The sequence below is a fragment of the Cervus elaphus genome, chromosome 1 (genome assembly GCF_910594005.1).
Source record: "Cervus elaphus chromosome 1, mCerEla1.1, whole genome shotgun sequence".
In the NCBI taxonomy this organism is placed as follows: Eukaryota; Metazoa; Chordata; class Mammalia; order Artiodactyla; family Cervidae; genus Cervus; species Cervus elaphus.
The window spans coordinates 53,911,803-53,935,119 of NC_057815.1; the positions used below are offsets into that span (position 1 = coordinate 53,911,803).

Genomic DNA, 23,317 nt, shown 5'->3' on the forward strand with positions numbered 1-23,317 from the left:
ACTGAGCTGACACAATAGCATTTCTGTGCCAGAGCGGATTAAAGGGTCAATTCTCATGGGCCATTGCCTTGACTATAAAGTAGCCTTTGTGTGGCTCTAGTCCCACTGCATATCACAGCCCCAGCTCCAGAGCACACCCCCCACAGAAATGAATGAGCCACCTGCCAAACAGAATCCTTTAGCATTGCTCATCTGAAGACTGGAGAATTCCAGTCTTTGTCTCCAAAAGTGATTATTTTATTCCTGTCAGAACCAATATTCAGTCATCCTTTCTGACAATAAGTAGCCAATAGGTTTGGCTGCTTCTTAAATTTGCTCCTTGTGAATGTCAGAATACCCAAGTATGTGTCCTGCCAGTAACAAGTATGATTTTCAACTTTGTGACCCTCACTAACCATGTTTAGGAAATAGGAAAATCAGCATCTGTAATACCTTATGGTGTCGTGGGGGCCAAAAGAGTTAAAGTGTGTGAGAGATGTTGTAAACTGTAAAGCATTATGCAGCAGCAAATTGTTCTTACTGTTAATATTGCCATTGTTCTTATGGTGAAGTTATGGCATCTGCATGGTATAGTAGTTCTTGAGTGGGTTCCATGGAGCTCCTGTCCTGCATGATGCTTTATAAAAGAAGAGCTCAGTGGTGAAACATGTTTGGAAAACATTGTACGTATTTCTCTTCCTAGGGATACAAAAATGCACCTTAGTGTAATCAAACCTCAGAGAAGTCCCTGGATCTTTACATACAGGACTGTATAATTTTAAAAATATATAGCATTGGTTAATCTTGTGAAAATCTGGTATAAAAGGAAGAAGACATCATTTCTTTGCTGGAGAGAGGAATTATTTACATAAAAAATTTTAAAGTATGTTGGTGAAGACATGATCCTTATGCCCCAGAACTGGAATTAGAACTGGAATTTGATCCACTGTTGCACACTAGGCTAAGAGTTTCCACTTTGTTTTGGCTGCAGACGCCTGTGATATTAGAGCTGGCAGGAACTTTAAAGATGACCTAGAAATGAGAAAACTGTGAATCAGAGAACAGAAATGATTTGTTCCAGGTTACATACTAGACGGTTGTTGGTGTCTGAGCCAGGGATCAAAGAACACCGATCCCCTAGCTCCTGAGGTTCTCTCTGTCCTTTTATCACCAACATGAGGCTTAGACCTGGCCTTGGATGGGGCAAGTGGCCTGAGTTTCAATCAGGCTTCCAATCAGGCTTCTAAGGCTCAGCTTTGAGGTGCCCACTCCTGGTTACAGAAGCCAGGCAGACAATAGCGAAAGGAATAGGGGGCCAGGCCTCCTCTCAGCATACTTAAGCACTTCTTTTTTTTTTTTTTAAACTTTTTATTTGTCCTGGAGTATAGCCAGTTAACAATGTTGTGATAGATTCAGGTGGACAGCAGAGGGACTCAGCTACATGCACCTGTATCCATTCTCCCCCAACTTCCCCTCCCATCAAGGCTGCCACATAATTAAGCACTTTTCTTGAGGAAACAAAACAGTTCCCCAGAATCAGGAAGGGGCTGCTCTAGCTAAAACCTGCTTCCTTCACTACCCAGGCCTGTAGTTGTTGAAAAGAAAGTTGACTTGGAGCTTGAATAAGCCCCAAGAATGATAAAAATAGCTAGTGTTAAACGTTTGCGTGCTTTACACAGACTTCCTCAGTCCTCCCCTTGGCAGCCCCATGCTGTAGACTCTGCTCTGTCTCTTAATTACTGTTCTGATGCTGCTGGTGGAGTTCAGAGACATAGGGAGGAGCGGGCATTCTGTCTACTTTGACAGATGCTGCTGCTTCAGAAAATAGAAAGCAGCAAAAAACCAACAACTTGTGGGATTTGTCCAGAATCCCTTCTGTTTCACATTCACTGTCCCTGTTCTCCTGTAGATCACAAACAACCGGACTGGACAGATGGTCTTTTCAGAGACAGTCATTACGTCGATGGGAGATGAAGAAGGCAAAAGGAGCCACGTGAGTTGTCGTCTTCCTTGCACTCACATCCCGATGCACACATTCCCTTGCTAAACCTGCCAAAAGTGACCCAGACTTCAGACCGTGGGCAGAAAGGAGGGAGCTCCTGTGCGCCTCTCCTGCCTTGTATCTGCCTAGATTCCCCAATTCCTACATTTCTGGCCAGACAGATGCAGTCCAGTAACAGGCTCTGCTTCTATCACTTTGTCTCAGAAATGTCAGGACGTGGCAAATTCGGTTTTCATTTGCACGGCTGCTCTCGACCTTGAAAGGGGAACACTGAAGTGTCGGGTGTATTGGTTGGGGGTTTCTGGTAACAAGACCTGGTGCCTCTAACCTGAAAATCCCCCAAAGCCACTGGCCAGACCCACACCCTTTCTGATCCCAGACCTGGCTTGGCAGTTTGAGAGCAAGAAAACTTCCAGTGAAACCCAGTGGCCCAAGAGAAAGGCATCCTCTGCTCCAGGCTTCACACTTGGGCCCCTTATGCTTGCACTTGCTACTCAGTAGCCTGTTGCTTAGTCCGGAGGTGGGGTGCTTTTTTAGAGAATTATAGATTCTGAATGACGAGAGGGGCATCATTTCCCAGAAGGAAGGCCTGGCGCAGGTTGGAGGGTGACCCAGGATGTCACTGGTCTGCAGACTTCCAGACCAGAGGTGACTCCGCTGCACCTTATCTTCACAAAGAGGTGGCTGGTTTCAGATGCAGAGGCCTGGTGAGGAGCAGACGGAGTGGCTGCCGTGTGATTCAAGTCCATTGTATGAAGTGCCTCCTCTATGGGGCTGGAGGTGGCCAGCCTCTCTGTGCCCAGGAGCCTTATGCAAACTTCCCACCACACGTTTCTCCCTCTGCAGTGCCTAATGTATCCCCAGCCTTCTGAGGGGATCAGGGATCTAACCTGACCCTTTGTGACCTTATCGTAAGAAGAGAAGCAGTGTACCCATAACCACTAGGGAAGTGGTGTTACTGTGGTTGGTAGTCAATGGGTTCTTTTTTTAAAAAAATTTTTATTTACTTATTTTTATTGAAGTATAGTTGATTTTCAATATTGTGTTCGTTTCTGGTATATAACTAAGTGATTCAGTTATATGCACATATATATGTATTCTTTTTCATATTATTTTCCATTAAGGTGTATTACAGGATATTGAATATAGTTCCTTGTATTATACAGTAGGACCTTGTTGTTTGTCTTTTTATATAATAGTTTGTATCTGCTGACCCCAGACTCCTAATTTATCCCTCCCCACACCCTTTCTCCTTTCTATGACTGTGAATCTGTTTCTGTTTTATAAATAAATTCATTTGTATCATATTTTAGATTCCACATATAAATGATATCATATGGTATTTGTCTTTCTCTTTCTAACTCCCCTTAGTATGATAATCTCTAGTTGCCTCCATGTTACTGCAAATGGCATTATTTTATTCTTTTTTTGGCTGAGGGTGGTATCTTGTAACTTTGATTTGCATTTCTCTAAGAATTAGTGATGTTGAACATGTGCCTCTTGGCCATCTGTTTATCTTCTTTGGAGAAATGTCTAGTTAGGTCTTCTGCTGTTTTTTGATTGAGTTATTTTTTATTATTAAATTATGTGAACTTTTTGTAAATTTTAAAAAGTAAGCCTTTGTTGATCACATCGTTGGCAAATATTTTCTCCTAGTCCATAGGTTGTCTTTTCATTTTGTTTATGGTTTCCTTTGCTGTGCAAAAGCTTGCAAGTTTAAATCCCACTTATTTATTTTTGCTTTTATTTCTATTGCCCTGGGAGACTGAGCTAAGAAAACATTGGTACAGTTTATGTCAGAGAATGTTCTGCCTATATTCTCTTGTAGGAATTTTATGGTCGTGTCTTATGTCTAAGTCTTAAGCCATCTTGAGTTTATTTTTATGTATGGTGTGAGAGTGTGCTCTTACTTTACTGATTTACAGGCAGTTGTCCAGCTGCCCCAACACCACTTGCTGTCTTTCCCTCATTGTCCCCCATTGTATGTTCTTGTCTCCTTTGTTGAAGATTAATTTCAGTGGGTATGCTTTCATTATGTTGAGATATGTTCCTTCTATACCCACTTTGGTAAGAGTTTTTTATTATGAATGGATGTTGAATTTTATCAAATACTTTTTTGCATCTGTTGAGATGATCATGAGGTTTTTGTCTTTTCTTTTGTTGATATGGTATATCACATAGATTGATTTGTGATGCTGAGCCATCCTTATGACTCTAAGATCAATCTGACTTGATCATGATGTAAGATCTTTTTATGTGTTTTTGGATTTGGTCTGGTAATGTTTTGTTGAGAAGTTTTGCGTCTATATTCATCAAAGATATCAGCCTGTAATTTTCTTTTTTGGTATTGTCTTTGTCCGATTTTGATATCAGGGTGTTGGTAGCTTCATAAAATGACTTTAGGGCTGTTCTCTTCAGTCTTTTGAAAGAGTTTGAGAAGGATCAGTGTAAGTTCTCTGTATGCTTGATAGAATTCCCCAGTGAAGCCATCTGGTCCTGCACTTTTGTTTGCAGGAAGGTGGTTTTTGTTTTTTTTTTTTAAATACAGATTCTATTTCACTTCTAGTGCTCAGTCTGTTCAAATTATCTGTTTCTTTTCAATTCAGTTCTGGTGGCTATATGTTTCTCAGAACTTGTCTATTTCTTCTAAGTTGTCCAATTTGTTGGCATATAATTGTTCATAGTATTCTCTTTTTAATTTTAAATTTTTTTATTTTTCCATTTATTTTTATTAGTTGGAGGCTAACTACTTTGCAATATTGTAGTGGTTTTTGTCATACATTGACATGAATCAGCATGGATTTACATGTGTTCCCCATCCCAATCCCCCCTCCCACCTCCCTCTCCATCCCATCCTCTGGGTCTTCCCAGTGCACCAGCCCTGAGCACTTGTCTCATGCGTCCAGCCTGGGCTGGTGATTCTGTTTCACCCTTGACAGTATACTTGTTTCAATGCTGTTCTCTCTGAACATCCCACCCTCGCCTTCTCCCACAGAGTCTAATGTTCATAGTATTCTCTTATGGTCTTTGTATTTCTATAACATCAATTGTGATTTCACATCTTTCACTTCTTATTTTGTTTATTTGGGTTCTTTCTCTTTTCATCTTGGCAGGTCTGGCCAGAGTTTTGTTGATTTTGTTTACCCTTTCAAAGAACTAGCTCTTGGTTTTATTGATTTTTTTCTATTTTTAAAAAATTTCTCTTTTATTTCCTCTCTAGTCTATATTATTTTCTTCCTTCTGCTGACTTGATGGGTTCTTTTTGCTTGTTTTTGACACAGTACTCAGACATTTACTGCAGGCAGGGGGAGTCCAGTCAGCTTTGTATGATAGTATTGACCCCCCATTCAAGGGACCTAGGAGCTGATGGGGGGCAAGCCATGTGGTGAAATGGAAAGAGACCCAGTGTCACAGGCTGGAAGCATGAGTTTGTCACTTACAAACTAGGTCACCTCATTTCCCCCCATCTTCTAATGAGGCAATGATTTTCACCATCTCTCCCAACTCTGAAAGTACAGAAGCCTGTGAAGCAAAGATAAGATTGACTAAGGTCAGGAGAGAGGAGAGGCCAGCGTTTGAAGGTGGGAGAAACGAGAGAAAGAAAGAGAATAGAAAAAAAAAAAAAAAACAGACAAAGAGATGGTACCAAGAGGGAAAAGCTTTAGAGTATTCCAGATTTAAGTCTCTGTGAGAGAACAGGGGAAACAACTCTAGGGATGTGGATTACAAAAAAGCTTTTGTGTTCAAGAAAAAAAGGTGTGTGATTGTATGATTGCATAGTTTTATTCTGGGAAGCCTCCCAGAGCCCAGAGGGCAGCAGCACTGCTGTGAGCATCTTTGTAACTGCTGGAGGCCCTGATATACATCCCAAGCTCCCTGCTCTGCCCTCCAAGTAAGGCAGTTGTGTCAGGCTTGGAGCACTATGGCAGGGGGGACCAAGCTCTGAGAATGGCCGGTCGGTGAGAGACAAGATCTCAAAGATGCCAAGAGTGGACGTGGGTCAGGGAGCAGTGACTGCACTTGTGTGCTGCAGCCCCCAAGTTTGTGCCAGTTTTCCGGGGTCTGCACAGCCTATGTGTCCCTACTCTGGGCTCAGCTGGGGGGCCCAGAATTCCCAGGGCTGCTTTTGCAAGTTCACATGTTGATTGTGAGATGGAGGACCTGCAGGTACACCCCTGTGCGGTGCATAACCTGAACCCCTGTGTATGATGGTCCTGAGAATTCAGGAGGGTGACAGGAGGAGACACATCCAAGAAACCCAGAAGGTGGAGAATCACGGAGTTTTTCCAGATTCCTGCACAGGCCCTTGGGTTCTTAACTCAGCAAGTTTTTCTATGAGAATAAGCTCCAATTTGATTGACTAGGAGAGTGACCCAGGGCATCTGATGCTTGACTGGCCGGTGCCTGCTGAATTGCATGGCGTCTTGAGAGAACAGACTAGGGACTTTACAAGGCGCCTGTGAAAGGGAGGTCATGTGGCAAGAACAATGGTATGTTACTGCAGAGCCTCGCTTGTTGTCGAGTGTCTTGCCAAGAGTCAGAGAAACAAGGTCTGGTTTCAGATGCCCACAGAATTCTTGCATTTGAATTCTCTTTGTGTCTGAGTGGGAAGCCGTAAAGACTAGATTGCCTTCAGAGGCATAAGAATGGCTGAACATCGTCACCGTTGTCCCATTCCATAGTCTGGCAATTTAATGGTTTTTACCGTTGGCTCTGGAAAATGCGTTATGTGCCAATGAAGCATTCCCTGGGATGGAAAAGGGAGGCTTGCCTCTCAAAAGGACAAAAAATCATAAGCTGTTCAAACCTTAAACTACTATAAATAGGGGCTGAATTCTCAGGATTTAAAACTCCCAGATGAATTCAATTAAACATAACCACCAAACACCCCATATTTTCCTTTCTTCAGATGCTGGGATGTGTATTCATACATATGGTAACCCGAGCAGGCCCATGGAAAGTCACAGACAGTAACACTATATGCCCGTCTAGAAAACCTAGCACAGTACGTGCAAGGCATTGGTCTGTTTTTGCTTTCACACCCGAAAGGGGAAAAGGACATGGCAGCTTGTTATTTCACCTGAGCGCACGGGCGACTGTGATGTGGTCTGACGTCTTTCTGTGAAGCTTTTGTGTGGAGCCTCCGCCTGTCTCCCTTGATGGGCCACTGGGTGAGCTGACCACGGCTGTGCTGCTTTCATGCAATGGGTTAGGAGGGAAGTGGCGTGTTGGAAGCCGGAGAGCAGATAAGCCATTATGCACACATACAAGGCTTTTGTTTATAACCGTGTCCCCAGATACGAAGCATCTGGCCCAATTACCCAAGGCACCGTTTTGAAGGGACATGTACTCATTAAAATATAGCTCAGAACTACAGAGCTCAGCACATTGTGCATCTGTTGTCTTTTCTGTTTTCACATTAGAGTATGATTTACAATATCATACATAATAAGGTATTTTCTCCAGCTGAACATACCTTATTTGAATCCACTGTTTCAATCACAGACAACCAGCTCCAAGATATTTCTTGAAACTTCTGAGAGCCTAGGTAGACAAATTTCACTACCAGATTTGTCCAGAGAGTAATGATTTGAATCATCCCATGATTTCCTTGTCCACAAGAACAATCAGGATAGACAGCAGACTGTGGAAAATGGCGATGGACTTCTCTACCAGTGTGAACTCAATGTCGTCTTCTCTGCTATGAAGATGCTTTGCTTGTTATTTGTCTTCAAGTCTGGGGGAAGACAGATGGTCAGTGTGGCTGGACTTCAAGATTTGTTTGTTTCCCATTGAACAGTAAACATCCTGTTACTTCAAAGCCCAGAGAGACTCAGCAGGAGTGTGGGCAGAGAAAGCGTGTTGAATGGCCCCTTTCCCCAGGAGACCTTGAGTTCTTCCTTGTCCCCAGCTTGTTCGTTTATCACAGAGTAACTGCAGGTGAGGTGTTGGCTTTGTCTGGTCCCTGTGCCATGATTTCTGAGGCTGAAGTTGCCTGTATAGATTTTATGGAATTACAGAGGGCACCATGCTGACCAGTCATTGCTGTTTATTTTAACAGAAATGCATTAGCAGAAGGCACAGGTTCCTTGCAGTAGTCCCCAAACTTTTTGGCACTAGGGACCTGTCTCATGGAAGACAATTTTTTCCATGGTCCAGGGTGGGGGAGATGGTTTTGGAATGATTAAATGCATTGCATTTATTGTGCACTTTATTTCTATTATTATGACATCAGTGTCACCTCAGATCTTCAGGCATTAAATCCCAGAGGTTAGGGATCCCTGCCTTGGAGAACTTTGGTCACTACCCAAAGGTTCAGCCTCCTGGAGAGTTCTTTTGGGTGTATACTGGGGGGCTGAGTGCATTGCCAAGTCCCGGGAGATGTTGCCCTTCTCTGTCTGTCAGTCTGGGGGCAGAGTGAAGTCTGAACAAGGTGTAAGGCTCACCTATGTTCAAACCTATCCTCACCCTCATACGCTCTGTCCTCTGTGGGTCTGTTTCTTTCTTTATCCAATGAAGCTAACCATCCTCGGTTCACAACACTGGGTGAGTCTTTAAGGAGAGGTTTATAAAGCTCTTTGTGTGAGGCTCATTATTACCAAAAAGTAATTAACACTGGGTTCTAACTGGCTTCTCCCCTGGGTCCCAGGAACCTACTGCAAAAGTGGAATTCCCCTGGAAGCTGAGGATGTGTTTCAGGACTCCATGGCCTCTTCCCACTGATGTTTGTGGCCTGGGGCTAAGTTCTCTAGAGCCCTGCCTCACCCTCTGAGTCATGCATTTTGCTAGAAGCTTGTGCTCCCTGCTTTGAGCCTGACTCACCCTGCACTTCTTGTTCTCATGAGTCATAAGTGACTGGTTTGGGTATTGGAGTTACAAACAGAAGGAAAGATGGACCTAATGAATGAGAAGAAGCATAAGTGATGTTCAGGTGCTAACAAGTTCCCAGATTGGGCCAGGTTGGCAGGATGCATCTTGGTTTCTATAGAAACAACACGCTTGTGGTTCTAAGAGTGATCCATAGTCTCTTGTGAATGTGCAGTTCTGCAGTCCTGTAACCAGACACTTGGGTCCTTTTCTGTGTCTAGGTTTCTATTTTGCATTGACTTAGTAATTTCTGGCCAAGCATAAGGCCCTTATACCTTCATCCAGTAGGAAAGAATTATAGGGAAAATTGAAGAGCTCTGAATCATTCTGAAAAGTGGATAAGCAGTCCCCAAATAAATAAAGTTGATCTAAGAGAGCATTGTTTAAGGAGTAGGCATTTCTTTTTGAGCTATAACCTGGCAATATTAAATTGTACTCTCCTCAACCTAAATATCGGAGAAGGCAATGGCACCCCACTCCAGTACTCTTGCATGGAGAATCTCAGGGATGGGGGAGCCTGGTGGGCTGCAGTTCATGGGGTCGCACAGAGTCAGACATGACTGAAGCGACTTAGCAGCAACAGCAACCTAAATATCCTTCAAGAAGGAATTTGTGATTCCACATGCAAAATCAAAATACTGTGAAGTTGATGAACCAGTTTCACACAGGTTTCATATATGTTGGTATAAAAGGATGTCTTCAGTGAAACATTAAGTGAAGAAAAAGCAATTGTAAAGCAATATGTTGCTTTACATATATGATGGTATATTTAAGATATACTTGATATATGTGCATGCACTCTCAGTGGCTAAGTCATGTCTGACTCTTTGCAACCCCCTGGACTGTAGCCTGCAGGCTCCTCTGTCCATGGAAATGATTTCCTAGGCAGGAATACTGGAGGGGGTTGCCATTTCCCTTCAGGGGATCTTCCTGTGCAGGGATTGAACCCACATCTCCTTCATTGGCAGTCGGGTTCTTTACCTCTGAGCCACCAGGGGAGCTCATACTTTATACATACAGTTTATCTCATTTTTTAGAAAAAAAAGTATACATTAAAACACTTGGCAAAATGTACACAAAATCATTACTAGTAGTTACCTCTGGGAGAAATTAACTTTGCAGAGATTTTGCCTCTATAGAATTCTATGTTTTGAATGTTTTAAAAAGAGTTTGTGAACTATTTACAATTTTGCCGTAGACATCTATCTATATTTTTGAACAATATTGCAAGTTTTTCTTTGTGTAAATCCTAGAAATTAAATTGCTGCATCAAAGTGTGTACGATGTAAGATTTTGAGAGACGTTACCAGATTTTCCTCCAGTTGGTTGTACTGTTTTTGCTGTCAGCAGCGATTTCTGAAATAACTTCACCAGTTCTCCCTCTCCTGCAACGGGTGTTATAGTGGGTGACCACTTGTGTCTTTGTTTCCATTTCTTTGATCATTAGTAAGGGCAAGGGGAATCGCTGTTTGAGAATTGTAAGTTGTAGGCAACATAGAGTTCTCTGAAGATTTATCTCATCCCTCCTCTTCCTCAGGAAGAAGGGTCAGTTTTGCATGCCAGTCTGTTCCCAAGACCAGATACCATCTGGCCCAGTGTGGGACAGATTAGGAAGGTGTGACATTCCAGCAGGGACTGTCTGTGTGTTCCGTGTCCCTGGCCATGGTTGCCGGGCTGTGAGTCACACAGGGAGTAGGTGGTGATGATGTGCAGCTTACTGCCGCCACCTCTGCAAACACAAAAAGATAGGCACTCCCTCCTTTCTTCCCTGGCCACTTCCACAAACACCCCAAACCAAAGCTTAGGTGCCCTCTGAGAGGAGGAACACTTCAGGGGGTTGGGTAAGGCTTGGGCCCAGGAAGAGCCAGCGTAGAGTACAGCTCCACTGCTGTTAGCTGTGTGACTGGTGAGACCCCTTAACTACTGCAGACCTTGGTTTCCCCATATGTAAAGCGAGTTCATCAAAGTACCTTGCGTATAGTGCTTCATGAGGATAAAACAAAACAATCCAGATAACAAAACCATACAGTGCCTAAAATGTGCAAATAAGCAGTCACTAAATGTCAACTCTCTGTGTTTATCATTATTTGATTACCTCCAAACCGTGGCTGTCAGAATTTCGAGTATTAGTTATTCAACTCACCCATTTATTTGCACGTTCACTGAGCACTTCATGTGTGTCTGGCAAATAAATGTAAGAGATGGTCCCTGACAGCAGAGAGGACCCAGGATAGCAGTGAAACAAAAAAGTAAATGGGTCATTACAACATGGATTCATATGTATTTCCTGAGGCAGAGGTGGGAACGTTGTGTGTGTCAGATGAGGTAGATTTTGTTAGGAAACAATCCTTCCTGGTCTCTGGAGTTTCTGCAGGTTTTATGAGCAGACGTACTAGTTGCCTTTTGGTTTCAGACTATCTTTTCAAGGATATTTGTACAGCAAGTGGCTCTACTTCTCGGCAGAGGGCATATTTGCTTGCGGTCCATTACATAAGATTTGGTGCTCTAAGCTTGAGATTTCTCAACTGTGATGCATACCTACTACACACGCTACATCCACCTGGGCCCTTCCACATTGCCTCCTGGGATTGGAGGGCGAGGAGAACTGTCCCAGACATGAAGGTCATGCTGCTTCTGGGCTGTCAGCAATAAAGTCCTTTGTCTCTGATCCAGGAGTCTCTTGTCTCTGCCGGTAGCCATGAAACTGTGACCAGCTCACCTACCACCTTGTAAGTAAAGTCTCAGCCACTTTACACATCTTGGCAGGCTTCCTGAAAGAGGTGGCAGTTCAGCAGTATTTTGAACGGAGTCTAGGAGTTCTCAGTTGTGGGGAGGAAGGGCATTCCTTGCAGAAGCATTCTTTGTTCACGATCAGGGAGGCATGTGGAAATAGAACATGTGTCTGAGGCACACTGCATAGTTTAGAATGCCAGAACTGGAGGCGTACTTGCGGGAGCCACAGATGAGGCTGCGGGGAGGCAGGAATTAGATCTGAAAGGGCTTCGAGAGCCCAGCCAAGGAGTTGGAAATTCATGCTGTTAGGGACATACTGGCGTCTGTATCGGGTATGGAGGTTCCACACAATCCCCAGACAAAAGAGCCAGGAAGCCGTGGTTTGGATGGCATAGGCGTTGGTGGGGACAGGATTTTGCTTAATCCGGCTGAAAGTCAAGGACCAGTCATCTGTGTCCTGCAAAAAGTCTGGCTTCAGGGCTTGGAATCTGGAAACTTTTACTTAGAAATAGAACACACTCCTTGTGCTTGGTGCCAATAGGCAGGCCAAATAAATGACAGTGATTGAACTTGAAATCTCATTAGGCTGACGGCTGCAGAACAAGATGATTTCTGGGGCTTCTGAGTAGCCTGAGCATGTCAGGGGCGGAGGAGGTCCCTGTGCAGGTAGCTGGCTGTCCCGGGCTATTAGGGCCTGGAGATCCTTCCAGACTAGCTTGGGGCCTTTTCAGTCTGACTATAAGATCTGTGGCTCTCCCCTTTCTTGATCTTTGGCATAGTTCTGAAAAACTCACAGAGCTCATGAGTCCATTTTGTTCTATTTTTAAAATAACATCAAAGACCACATTGCCTGATTTGATCAGTGTGACTCAGAAAGTGACCAGATTAACCATCCCTTCTCCAAAGCCACCTATCTCTCTTTTCCTGGGTAAATCCTGGTAAAAGTTCAGATCAACCGGTCAGTGCTATGATGTGATTGAGTGCTCAGTGACTCAATCAAAATGACAGTATTAGTAACAGATGATGATGAACATAAGACTTGCTGCTTATGGTGCTCTTGCTCAGGATCTCTTGCTTGATATCTGACCAGCTTCCCTTCACATAATCCTCATGACAGCCATGCAGGGCACATATCCTCTTGACCCCATTGTATAGATGAAGTAACTGAGGCTCAGCCAAGACAGACAGCAGAGCTAAGTAGAGAGCCAGTACTAAGAGAAAAAAACAAAACAAATTACTTAATTGCCAAACCTCTAAAACCCATGTTCTTAATAAAACATTTTTTAAATTGTGGTAAAATATATATAAGGGCTTCCCAGATGGCGCAGTGATTAAGAACCAACCTGCCACTGCAGGAGATGCAAGAGACGTGGGTTTGACCCCTGGGTCACAAAGATCCCTGGGAGTAGGAAATGGCAACCTACTCCAGTGTTCTTGCCTGAGAAACCCTATGGACAGAGGAGCCTGGCAGGCTACGATCTATGGGGTTGCAAAGAGTCAGATGTGGCTGAGCACACATGCACAAAAAATATATATAACATAAGATCTACCATCCCAACCATTTTTAAGCATATAGTTCAGTAATAAGAACATGTACATTGCCATGCAGCCTGTCTCCAGAACTCATTGCATCTTGCAGACCTAAAACACTGTGCAATAAACAGCAACTTGCGTTTCCTCCCTCCCCCTGGCAACTACTCTTCTATTTCTGTCCCTATGAATCTAACTATTCTAGATACTTCATATGAATGAAATCATACTCATTTGTCCTCTTGTGGTTGGCTTATTTCACTTAATATTATGTCCTCAAGGTTCATTCATATTGTAGCATGTGTCAGAATTTCCTTCCTTTTGAAGGCTGAACAGTATTTCACTGTGTGTATATTTTCATTTATCTGTCAGTGGACATTTGGGTTGCTTCTATTTCTTGGCTGTTGTGAATCATATGCGATGAGTGTGGGTGTACACATCTCTCTCTGAGTCCCTGACTTCAATTCTTTTGTGTGTCTACCCAGAGTGGAACTGCTGGATGACGTTATAATTCTATTTTTAATTTTTGGAGGCACTGTCATACTATTTTCCATAGCAGCTATGCCAGTGTACATCGCCACGAGTGGAGCCTGAGATAGGATGTTGTGTTACCTCTTGGTTTCCATGACTGTAGACTCGAGAGAAGTCATGGGCCCAGTGTAAGCTGAAGGGCTTACTAAAACTCCTGGGCTCTGTTGTCCTAGGTCAAGACAGTGCTTTCCCAACACTGGGCCCACTAGCAGCCTCTGCAGTATGGCCGCCATAGTCTCAGGGGTGTCTTTGAGGTGTAACTGATACCACTAAGCAGAGATATAACTAAGCGCTACCTCACAGCCCCAGCCTGTCGCCTACTTGCTGAAAACCATTTCCACCTCCACCCACCCACCAGCTAGGTGTAGGCAGGCTCAGGCTGCATCCTTGGAAATTCATCTCTAGGATCCAAAGATGCGGATTTCCTGATGGTTAGGAATCTACGCCCCGTCCACACCCTCCTTTGTGAGATCCCCCAGAATGTCTCCTACAAGAATCCCAGAGGCTTTGGGGAACTCCTGCTTTCCTGTCAGGGCACTGCAGACTCCTGGGAGCCCAGGTAGCGGCTCAGGCCTCCATGGAGAGGGTTTTGTGGTGGTGCAGTTTTTTAAAACTCCCACTGGTGGTCGAGAGGGCTTTCTGGGAGGAGGCCAGAGGACAGGGCATCTGGGATCAGAGGCAGAGCCTGTGGAAGGGAACTGACTTGGGATGCAGGTTTGGGATGCAGAGGTAGATATTTAATGCTCTCAGGGAATTCACAGTCATGCTCCAAACCTGATGAGTTGAGCTGGTCTCCCAAATCACGCAGGAATATTTTCTTTTGGTCCCATCCCCAGAAGACTGTAGGAAAAATGATGGATAAGGATTGAGTCATCTAAATGTTTACCCAGATCTCATCTCTCTGTCTAGACCCACTGTCAGTTTCATTTTTCACCTCCACCTCCTGAAGAGAAGAGAAAGAATAAACAAGACATTTGGGTATGTTTTATGGGAGCACAGAGCAGTGGGATTTGGAGTCTGAAGTGTCATGGGTTAGAATCTCTGCTCCTTGGGTGATCTGCCCCACTGCTCTGAGCACTGGTTCCTGCTCTGTGAAAGGAGGAGTTAGTGACTTCCCCAAGGGTGTTTAGAAGGAAGAGGTAAGTCATGGAAAGAATCTGGCACTCAATGGAAGCCCAATAATGTGAAGTCAGGTGGGCCTTAGGAAGCATCACCATGAACAAAGCTAGTGGAGGTGATGGAATGACAGCTGAGCTATTTCAAATCCTGAAAGGTGATGCTGTGAAAGTGCTGCACTCAATATGCCAGCAAATTTGGAAAACTCAGCAGTGGCCACAGGCCTGGAAAAGATCAGTTTTCATTCCAATCCCAAAGAAAGGCAATGCCAAAGAATGTTCAAACTACTGCACAGTTCTACTCGTCTCACACGCTAGCAAAGTAATGCTCAAAATTCTCAAAGTCAGGCTTCAACAATATATGAACCATCTTCCAGATGTTCAAGCTGAATTTAGAAAAGGTAGAGGAGTCAGAGATCAAATTGCCAACATCTGTTGGATCATTGAAAAAGCAAGAGAGTTCCAGAAAAATATCTATTTCTGCTTTATTGTACGCCAAAGCCTTTGACTGTGTAGATCACAACAAACTGTGGAAAATTCTTCAAGAGATGGGAATACCAGACCTCCTGACCTGCCTCCTGAGAAATCTGTATGCAGGTCAAGAAGCAACAGTTAGAACTGGATAAGGAACAACAGACTGGTTCCAAATCGGGAAAGGAGTACCTCAAGGCTGTATATTGTCACCCTGCTTATTTAACTTATATGCAGAGTACATGATGCAAAATGCTGGGCTGGATGAAGCACAAGCTGGAATCAAGATTGCCGGGAGAAATATCAATAACCTCAGATATGCAGATGACACCACCCTTATGGCAGAAAGTGAAGAACCAAAGAGCCTCTTGATGAAAGTGAAAGAGGAGAGTGAAAAGGTTGGCTTAAAACTCAACATTCAGAAAACTAAGATCATGGCATCTGGTCCCATCACTTCATGGCAAATATATGGGGAAACAGTGGAAACAGTGACAGACTTAATTTTTTTCGACTCCAAAATCACTGCAGATGGTGACTACAGCCATGAAATTAAAAGACACTTGCTCCTTGGAAGAAAACCTATGACCAACCTAGAGAGCATATTAGAAAGCAGAGACATAACTTTGCCAACAGAGGTTCATCTAGTCAAAGCTATGGTTTTTCCAGTAGTCATGTATGGATGTGAGAGTTGGACTGTAAAGAAAGTTGAATGTTGAAGAATTGATGCTTTTGAACTGTGGTGTTGGAGAAGACTCTTGAGAGTCCCTTGGACTGCAAGGAGATCCAGCCAGTCCATTCTAAAGGAGATCAGTCCTGGGTGTTCATTCAAAGGACTGATGTTGAAGTTGAAACTCCAATACTTTGGTCACCTGATGTGAAGAACTGACTTATTTGAAAAGACCCTGATGCTGGGAAAGATTGAAGGCAGGAAGGAAAAGGGATGACAGATGATGAGATAGTTGGATGGCATCACTAACTTGATGGACATGAGTTTGAGTAAGTTCCGGGAGTTGCTGATGGACAGGGAAGCCTGGTGTGCTGCAGTCCATGGGGTCACAAAGAGTCGGACACAACCGAGCGACTGAACTGAATAAATGTAGATTCTCCTTTCTGACCTAATTTCCTGGGCCTCTGTGGTCCAGAGGCAGTGATTTACCAAATATGGTGGTGATAAATTAGTACATGCGTTTATTTTGTTGCAAGATTTCTGTGCCTGGAAACCCAGTAACTGAGAAGCTTTCTCAGGTGCTAGACCAAACAGATGAAAAAGTTATTGTGCGTGAAGAAAGATCTTGTGTCAAAGATAAAGTGAAGCAAGATTTCACTGAGTTTCAGAAGTATAAAAGGCAGAATTTACAGGGCCCTTTGAGCTCCTATAGACCAGAATTGAAAACATGGGCACATACACTGCCATCTTTCCCACTGCCACACCCGTGGCAGACGTCACTAGTCAATTGTGGTTATTTCCGAATGAGCCCAGAGTTTCAGAACCTGAGATAGCACAGCACTTCAAGCAGCTATTAACCAAATGGAAAAGCACTCTTCTTGAAATCCATTTCCCTTTCCTGCTGTGGACCATATCTCTCATTGTACAGATGGGAAAACAGAGATGGGGTTGGAAGGGGGCACATAATTTTCTCTAAATCATGCAACTGATGGAGTTGGGACCTCATATCCAGTTGTCTGTGACAAACCTAGACAGCATATTAAAAAGCAGAGACATTACTTTTTCAACAAAGGTCCGTCTAGTCAAGGCTACAGTTTTTCCAGTAGTCATGTATGGATGTGAGAGTTGGACCATAAAGAAGGCTAAGCACCGAAGAATTGATGCTTTTGAACTGTGGTGTTGGGAGAAGACTCTTGAGAGTCCCTTGGACTGCAAGGAGATCAGACCAGTCAATCCTAAAGGAAATGAGTCCTGATATTCATTGGAAGGACTGATGTTGAAGCTGAAACTCCAATACTTTGCCCACCTGATGTGAAAAACTGACTCATTTGAAAAGACCCTGATGCTGGGAAAGATTGAAGGCAGGAGGAGAAGGGGACGACAGAGGATGAGATGGCAGGATGGCATCACCTACTCAATGGACATGAGTTTGAGCAAGTTCCAGGAGTTGGTGATGGACAGGGAAGCCTGGTGTGCTCTAGTCCATGGGGTCACAAACAGACACAGCTGAGTGACTGAACTGAACTGATCCAGTTTAGTTGGGTTTTTAATACACTGTGTGGACCTGGAGTTTCCTGTTCAGGAAGCAGGGCCTTTGTGTCATCGTTTCTGTGGCATCTGAGATTAGTAACCAGGGAGATGGTCTGCCTAATGCTGAGAAGTTGGTGATGACCAATTGGGAGGGGTCTTCTTAGGTTTAGGGAGCAACATCAGAAGTTGATGAAGTGGTAGCCAGGAGAAGCATCTAGAAGACAAACTTGAGAAGGCCTTGTCTGTCGTGTTTACCTCTGTGTCAATAGGGGGTCAGCGCTTAGTAGTTGAGTGAACACATTTAACAGATGAAAGTTATATGACCAAGGAGTAAGCTGGGGACTATGAACAGAAGTAGCCATCATTGAAGGTAAGATTCAGCAAAGAGCTACAAATATGTAGATGAGTTTTTATTTGCTTGAAAAAAAAATGGTCCTCTCTGTTTTTTCTTGCCTTCATGTGTTCATCTATATTATTGAGCACCTACTATTTTCTGGGCTGGATACCAGGTGTTTTTACATCATGTATTCTTTAATCTTTATAATACTGAGAGGTGGGTGTTATTTTACAGATGAGGACACTGGAGTTAAAGAAGCTAAATTCTCTAGATGGTGGATGGTTGAACAGTAGGATGGGTTCCTATTCCTCTGAAACTTTGGCCTTCTCAATAAAAAGATATATTTCTGATAGGGAAGGTCATGGAAGTTTGCAGCCATAATTTGGGTTGGCTTTGAAGAGGTTATCATGACACTTTCTGCATCTAGTTGCATTCCCGTCATTTATATCCAGAGTCATTGAACACCCCTCTTCTCCCAAAATGTTCAAAATGAAAAACCAAAATCATGAAAGGACTACTGCATGGCAGTAAACGCAGGGGGTCTTTCCCTTGGGGTCACCACGAGAGGCTATCAGGTTAGGGAACCGTGGAATCTCTCACCCACTTGCTTTAATTCTCGTCATCGGTCGACTGTGAGACTCATGCACTTGAAGGGAAACATTCTAAACCACCGAGGAGGAGCTTTTAAGTGGGTGGCGGGTGCCTGTATCTGAAGTCTGGCCACTGACACGTTTCAGTGATGTGATGTGGAAAATACAGCCACAGTCTGAATTTTCCATAGTCTCATTATTCATGGCCTCCCAGAAAAGGAAGCAGGTACAAAAGGCAGAGAGAGCCCACTGCCTGGTGATTAGTGGTCAGGATAGAAAAACATCTTGCCTCACAGACTGGGGAGGCCTGCTCCCCAGGCCAGTGGGGCCCCGGCGGCTCCAGGTGGGTGGGGTCCAGCAGACTCCATCCCTCTCAGGCCCTGCAAGCAGCAGGCCTTTGGGTCAGCTTCTCCAAGTCCAGTAGACGTTTGCTTCTCCCATTGTTCTGGGGTCCTGTTTCTTCCCCATCATGTCTGCTGGACCTCTTTCCCTGGAAAGAATCCATACCCCACAGCAGAAAGGTGGGATCAAAGGCCAGTAGTCATGGCTGGTGCCTGCCTGGGCAGAGCTGCTCCCCTCCCCCTGACAGTTCTGCTGGGATTCGGAGGGCAAGAGAAAGGAAGAGAACGAATATTCATTGAGCACCTACTATGTGCCAGGTACTGTGGACCATTTCCTAGAAGCTATTTTCCTTCACTCTTACCAAACCCACCTTAAACAGCGGGTAGCAGCCCCGCTTGAAAGATAAGGAAGCACAGAACAAATGCCAAGGTTGTGCAGCCAGTAAGTGGCAGAGTTAGGATCTGGAAATAGAGCTGTCTTATTCCAAAGCCTAGCCTTCTTCTAAGTATACTATTTTACAGAAGGGGAGGTCACTAATAGTAACTGAAGGTCTGGTCCAGGCCATGATATGTGGACATGCTTATCACTCAATCTTCATAGCAACATAATCGATTTGGTTTTGTCATCATTTTACAAATGAAGTAATTGTAGTTCAGTGACACTAAATGATTTACCCAGCAAGGAGAATTGAGAAGGAAGCTGTAGGACCCACCACTATAGGGGTATGCACGCATGCTTAGTTGCTCAGTCATGTCTGAGTCTTTTTGTGACCCCATGGACTGTAGCCCGCCAGTCCATGGAATACTCTGTCCAGAGAATTCCTCTGTCCATGGAATATTCCAGGCAAGAATACTGGAGTGGATAGCCGTTCCCTTCTGCAGGGGATCTTCCTGACCCAGGGATTGAACCCAGGTCTCCTGCATTGCAGGTGGATTCTTCACTGCCTGAACCACCAGGGAAGCCCACTGTAGTGGGTCATTTTTATAGCCTGTGGCTGGGTCTCAGCTTGGAGAGCTGGAGCAGGCCTGGTGATGGGGCTGGATGCCTCGGCATGGGTGTCCCGGCGGGCAGCCTGGGGCCATCGTGATGATGTCAGACGTCTAGGTGTGCCTTGACCACTCTCCCTAGACTGGCCCGCTGCCTCCCCCTTGGAGCCGTAGCTTTCTGTGCCCCCTGCCATTGCACGAAGATGAAGCAAAATAAGACATGGCCACTTGTGAGCAGAACCAGAGCATATATTTTTCCATGACTGAAACATATTAAAGCTTTTTCCAAGCTCGTTAGCACAAATGGTTCGACTTGGAAGGTTTAACAATTCCACAAGTCCCCTTTTAAGTCCTCACTGTGGTGAACTTTGTGGGGAGTGTTGGGGGGAGGAAGTGCATAATTGCTGATGGCAGGAAAGAGGCCAGGACCGAGGGGTTTGGAAACCCATTCGAGGCCTGGGGTGGATGCCAGTCTGCTTCCCCACCCAGCGGCCTGGCAGTTGGCTGGGAGAGTGACTTTCAGCACGGAATGGGGGAACCAACTTTGTCTTTGCTTCCTGTTGATTTACATTTTCTTAATCTTTCCCTTTTTATTTTCCCTAAAGAAAGTTGAAGGAATTCTTTGAGTTGTTTTTCTTTTTTTTTTTTGGCCATACCACATGGCATCTGACTCATTAGAAAAGACCCCAGTGCTGGGAAGGATTGAAGTCAGGAGAAGGAGATGACAGAGGACGAGATGATTGGATGGCATCTCCGACTCAATGGACATGAGTTTGCACAAACTCCAGGAGATGGTGAAGGACAGGGAAGCCTGGTGTGCTGCAGTCCATGGGATCGCAAAGAATCAGACACAACTGAGCGATTGAACAACAGCAATGCCTGGCATGTAAAGTCTTAGTTCCTCAACCCAGGATCGAACCCATACTCCCTGCAGTGGAAGCCCGGAGTCTTAACCACTGGACCATCAGGGAAGTCCTGAGATTTTTTTTTTTTTTTTTTAAAGGGTGCTAGATGGGTGACTCTAAAGCAACAGTTCTTAACCTTGGATATGCATTAGAATCACCTTAATCTGGACAGAACTCATGGAAAAGAAATGCACTTTGATTTTCACCAGCTTTTATATTCAAGTGGCACTTCCTTCGGTCTTGAAAGTAGACAGCCAACCACACTATCATTAGTGGTACCCTTGTTCCCAGAAGCAGTCAGGTGTATTTTTGTGCTCTCTTGCCTCTGTTGCAGATGACTTAAAACAGCATTTACACTCATTGCTGCTTAGAAATTAAGGTTATTGTCAGACTGGCTAGTAAATCTTACGGCTCACTGTGTTAGTAAAGAAGTCCATAAAACACTGTAACTCAAAATATTTTGATAATGGCATTTCAGTGCAATTCATTTTCCTTTGTCATCTTGTGTGTTTTCCTTTATTCACCTAGTGCATAACTCTGAGAATCTATAGACTTTGCTAAGCTGCCATAAGAGTCCATGGCATGAAAAATGTTAAGTTCCCTCCCTGTTTTTATAGTGGCCAGTGCCTGTACTGGGGCCTCTTAGTCGTTCAGATTTAGATGTGGCCTCCCCAGTGGAGGGGAGGTTACTGAAGGAGATCTGTCTGTTGCATTCCCTGGAGTGGGATTCACCCCCACTGTAGATGGGATTTGACCCCCACACCCCAGCAATGCCAGCCTCCATTCGGGTGATTTGAAGCCTAAAGACTCTATAGACCCATTCATTCACTGGACACTGAAGTTTGAAAAAATTTGGATCACCAGCTTTGCAAGTGCAGGGTTGAAAGTGCAGAGTTCAGGCCAAACTCAGGGTCGGAATGTGCAGTGGTCCCAGATCTGCCATTTGACACCAGGCAGCCCGGGGGGAAGCCTGCAGACCCCCATGGTTTAGGACTCCTGGGAGGCAAGTCTTCCTCTGGGAAGGCCCTGGCTGGGGCTTGGGGGCCTGAGTCACCTCCTGATGTGTCTCCTGACCTCTGTCTCCCTCTGAGTCCTGTTTCACCAGCAACTCAGCTTGAGGACACAGGACGTGTCCCACTGGAGATTTTTAACATATTGAGACTCTGGCTCCCGGAGTCTGTTCCTCCTTGGAGAAGACTTGACCTGCTGCCCTGCAGACTCAGCCCCTAGCCGCTGAGATGAACAAAGAACAAAGAAGAGAAGGAAGATAGGCTAGTTTCTAGCACCCCACTTCTCTCCAGCACGTGTGCCTCAGGACTGAGCCTCAGCATGCTCTCCTCTGAGAAACTAGATCTTTTTTTTAATCATGTATGTTATTTTATTATGGAGTTGAGTGACTCAAAGTACTATCATATTCTTCACTAAAATATAATTTTCCAAAAACAATTATCCAAGCATCAAGTATTTGCTAATGGATATTAGTGTCCTCTTAAAATATATAGAAACTTCTTGAGTTTGGTTAGTAAGCCATAAAGTGTACATACAGACTACAGTTCTATCAAGGTGAAGTCTTGAGAAACTAGATCTTACGTAGACACTCTCTCCAGGGCTAAGGGTGTGTCAGGACATGATACTTTTCACGACTTTCTTCCCGAGGCAAAGAAAAAACAATTTGAAGGGGCTGGGTTGGGCCAAGTCAGTTCATGGACTCATGTGAAGAGAGTAAAAAGAAACCAGTTGAGTAAATATGGAGAAACTCCATCTTTCCCTAGAGAGAGAGGGAGGATCTTAAGTAGAATCCAGTGTGGTGGTGGTGTTCAGTCACCTAGTCATGTCTGACTCCTAGTGACCCCATGGACTTCAGCATGCCGGGTCTCCCTGTCCCTCACCATCTTCTGGAGCTTGCTCAAACTTGTGTCCATTGCATCAGTGATGCCGTCCAGCCATCTCATCCCCTGATGCCCTCTTCTTCTGCCCTCAATCTTTCCCACCATCAGGGACTTTTCCAATGAGTCAGCTGTTCACATCAGGTGACCAAAATACTGGAGCTTCAGCTTTACCATCAGTCTTCCCAGTGAGTATTCAGGGTTGATTTCCTTTAAGATTCACTGGTTTAATCTTCTCACCAAAGAATTGATGTCTTTGAACTGTGGTGCTGGAGAAGACTCCTGAGAGTCCCTTGGACAGCAAGGAGAATCCAATGTAACTTAGCAGTAAAAACATTCTCAGAACCTACTTAGCTTAACTCTTGGAAAGCCTGAGCAGACACTGGTACACTGTCCCTGAAACCCACTCTACTGCTGGTTCATCTCCCACATTATTCTTTCCCCTGAATGAATGAAGAAGGAATCACACAGCCAGTTATGTGAGCTGTGCCAGGCTTAGCTGGGGGCAGGTGACTGTAGATTTCATTTAAGTTTCATCCTCAGAATTGCTTTGTTTGAAAGTGAGCTTCCCAGGTGGTGCTAGTGGTAAAAAAACAAACAAACAAAAAATCCCACCTCTCAGTGCCGGAGATGCAAGAGATGCAAGTTCAATCCCTGGGTCAGAAAGATTCCCTGGAGGAGGGAATGGCAACCTACTCTAATATTCTTGCCTGAAGAATCCCATGGACAGAGGAGCCTGGTGGGCTACAGTCCATGGGGTCGCGAAGAGTCCGACACGACTAAAGCGACTTAGCATGCCATGCATGCATGAGGTGATTTCCTTAGGGCCTGTATGAGGAATTGTGC

The 23,317-nt window shown here is 44.5% G+C and overlaps 1 protein-coding gene across 1 annotated transcript in view; it reads left to right on the top strand.

Moving 5' to 3' along the window:
- The window catches only part of DKK3 (dickkopf WNT signaling pathway inhibitor 3), a 50,740-nt gene that overhangs the window by 8,807 nt on the left and 18,616 nt on the right, over positions 1-23,317 (top strand). Inside the window, exon 4 of the mRNA XM_043902925.1 lies at positions 1,889-1,972. Coding sequence (XP_043758860.1) covers positions 1,889-1,972 — 84 coding nt within the window. The remainder of the gene's footprint in view (positions 1-1,888; positions 1,973-23,317) is intronic.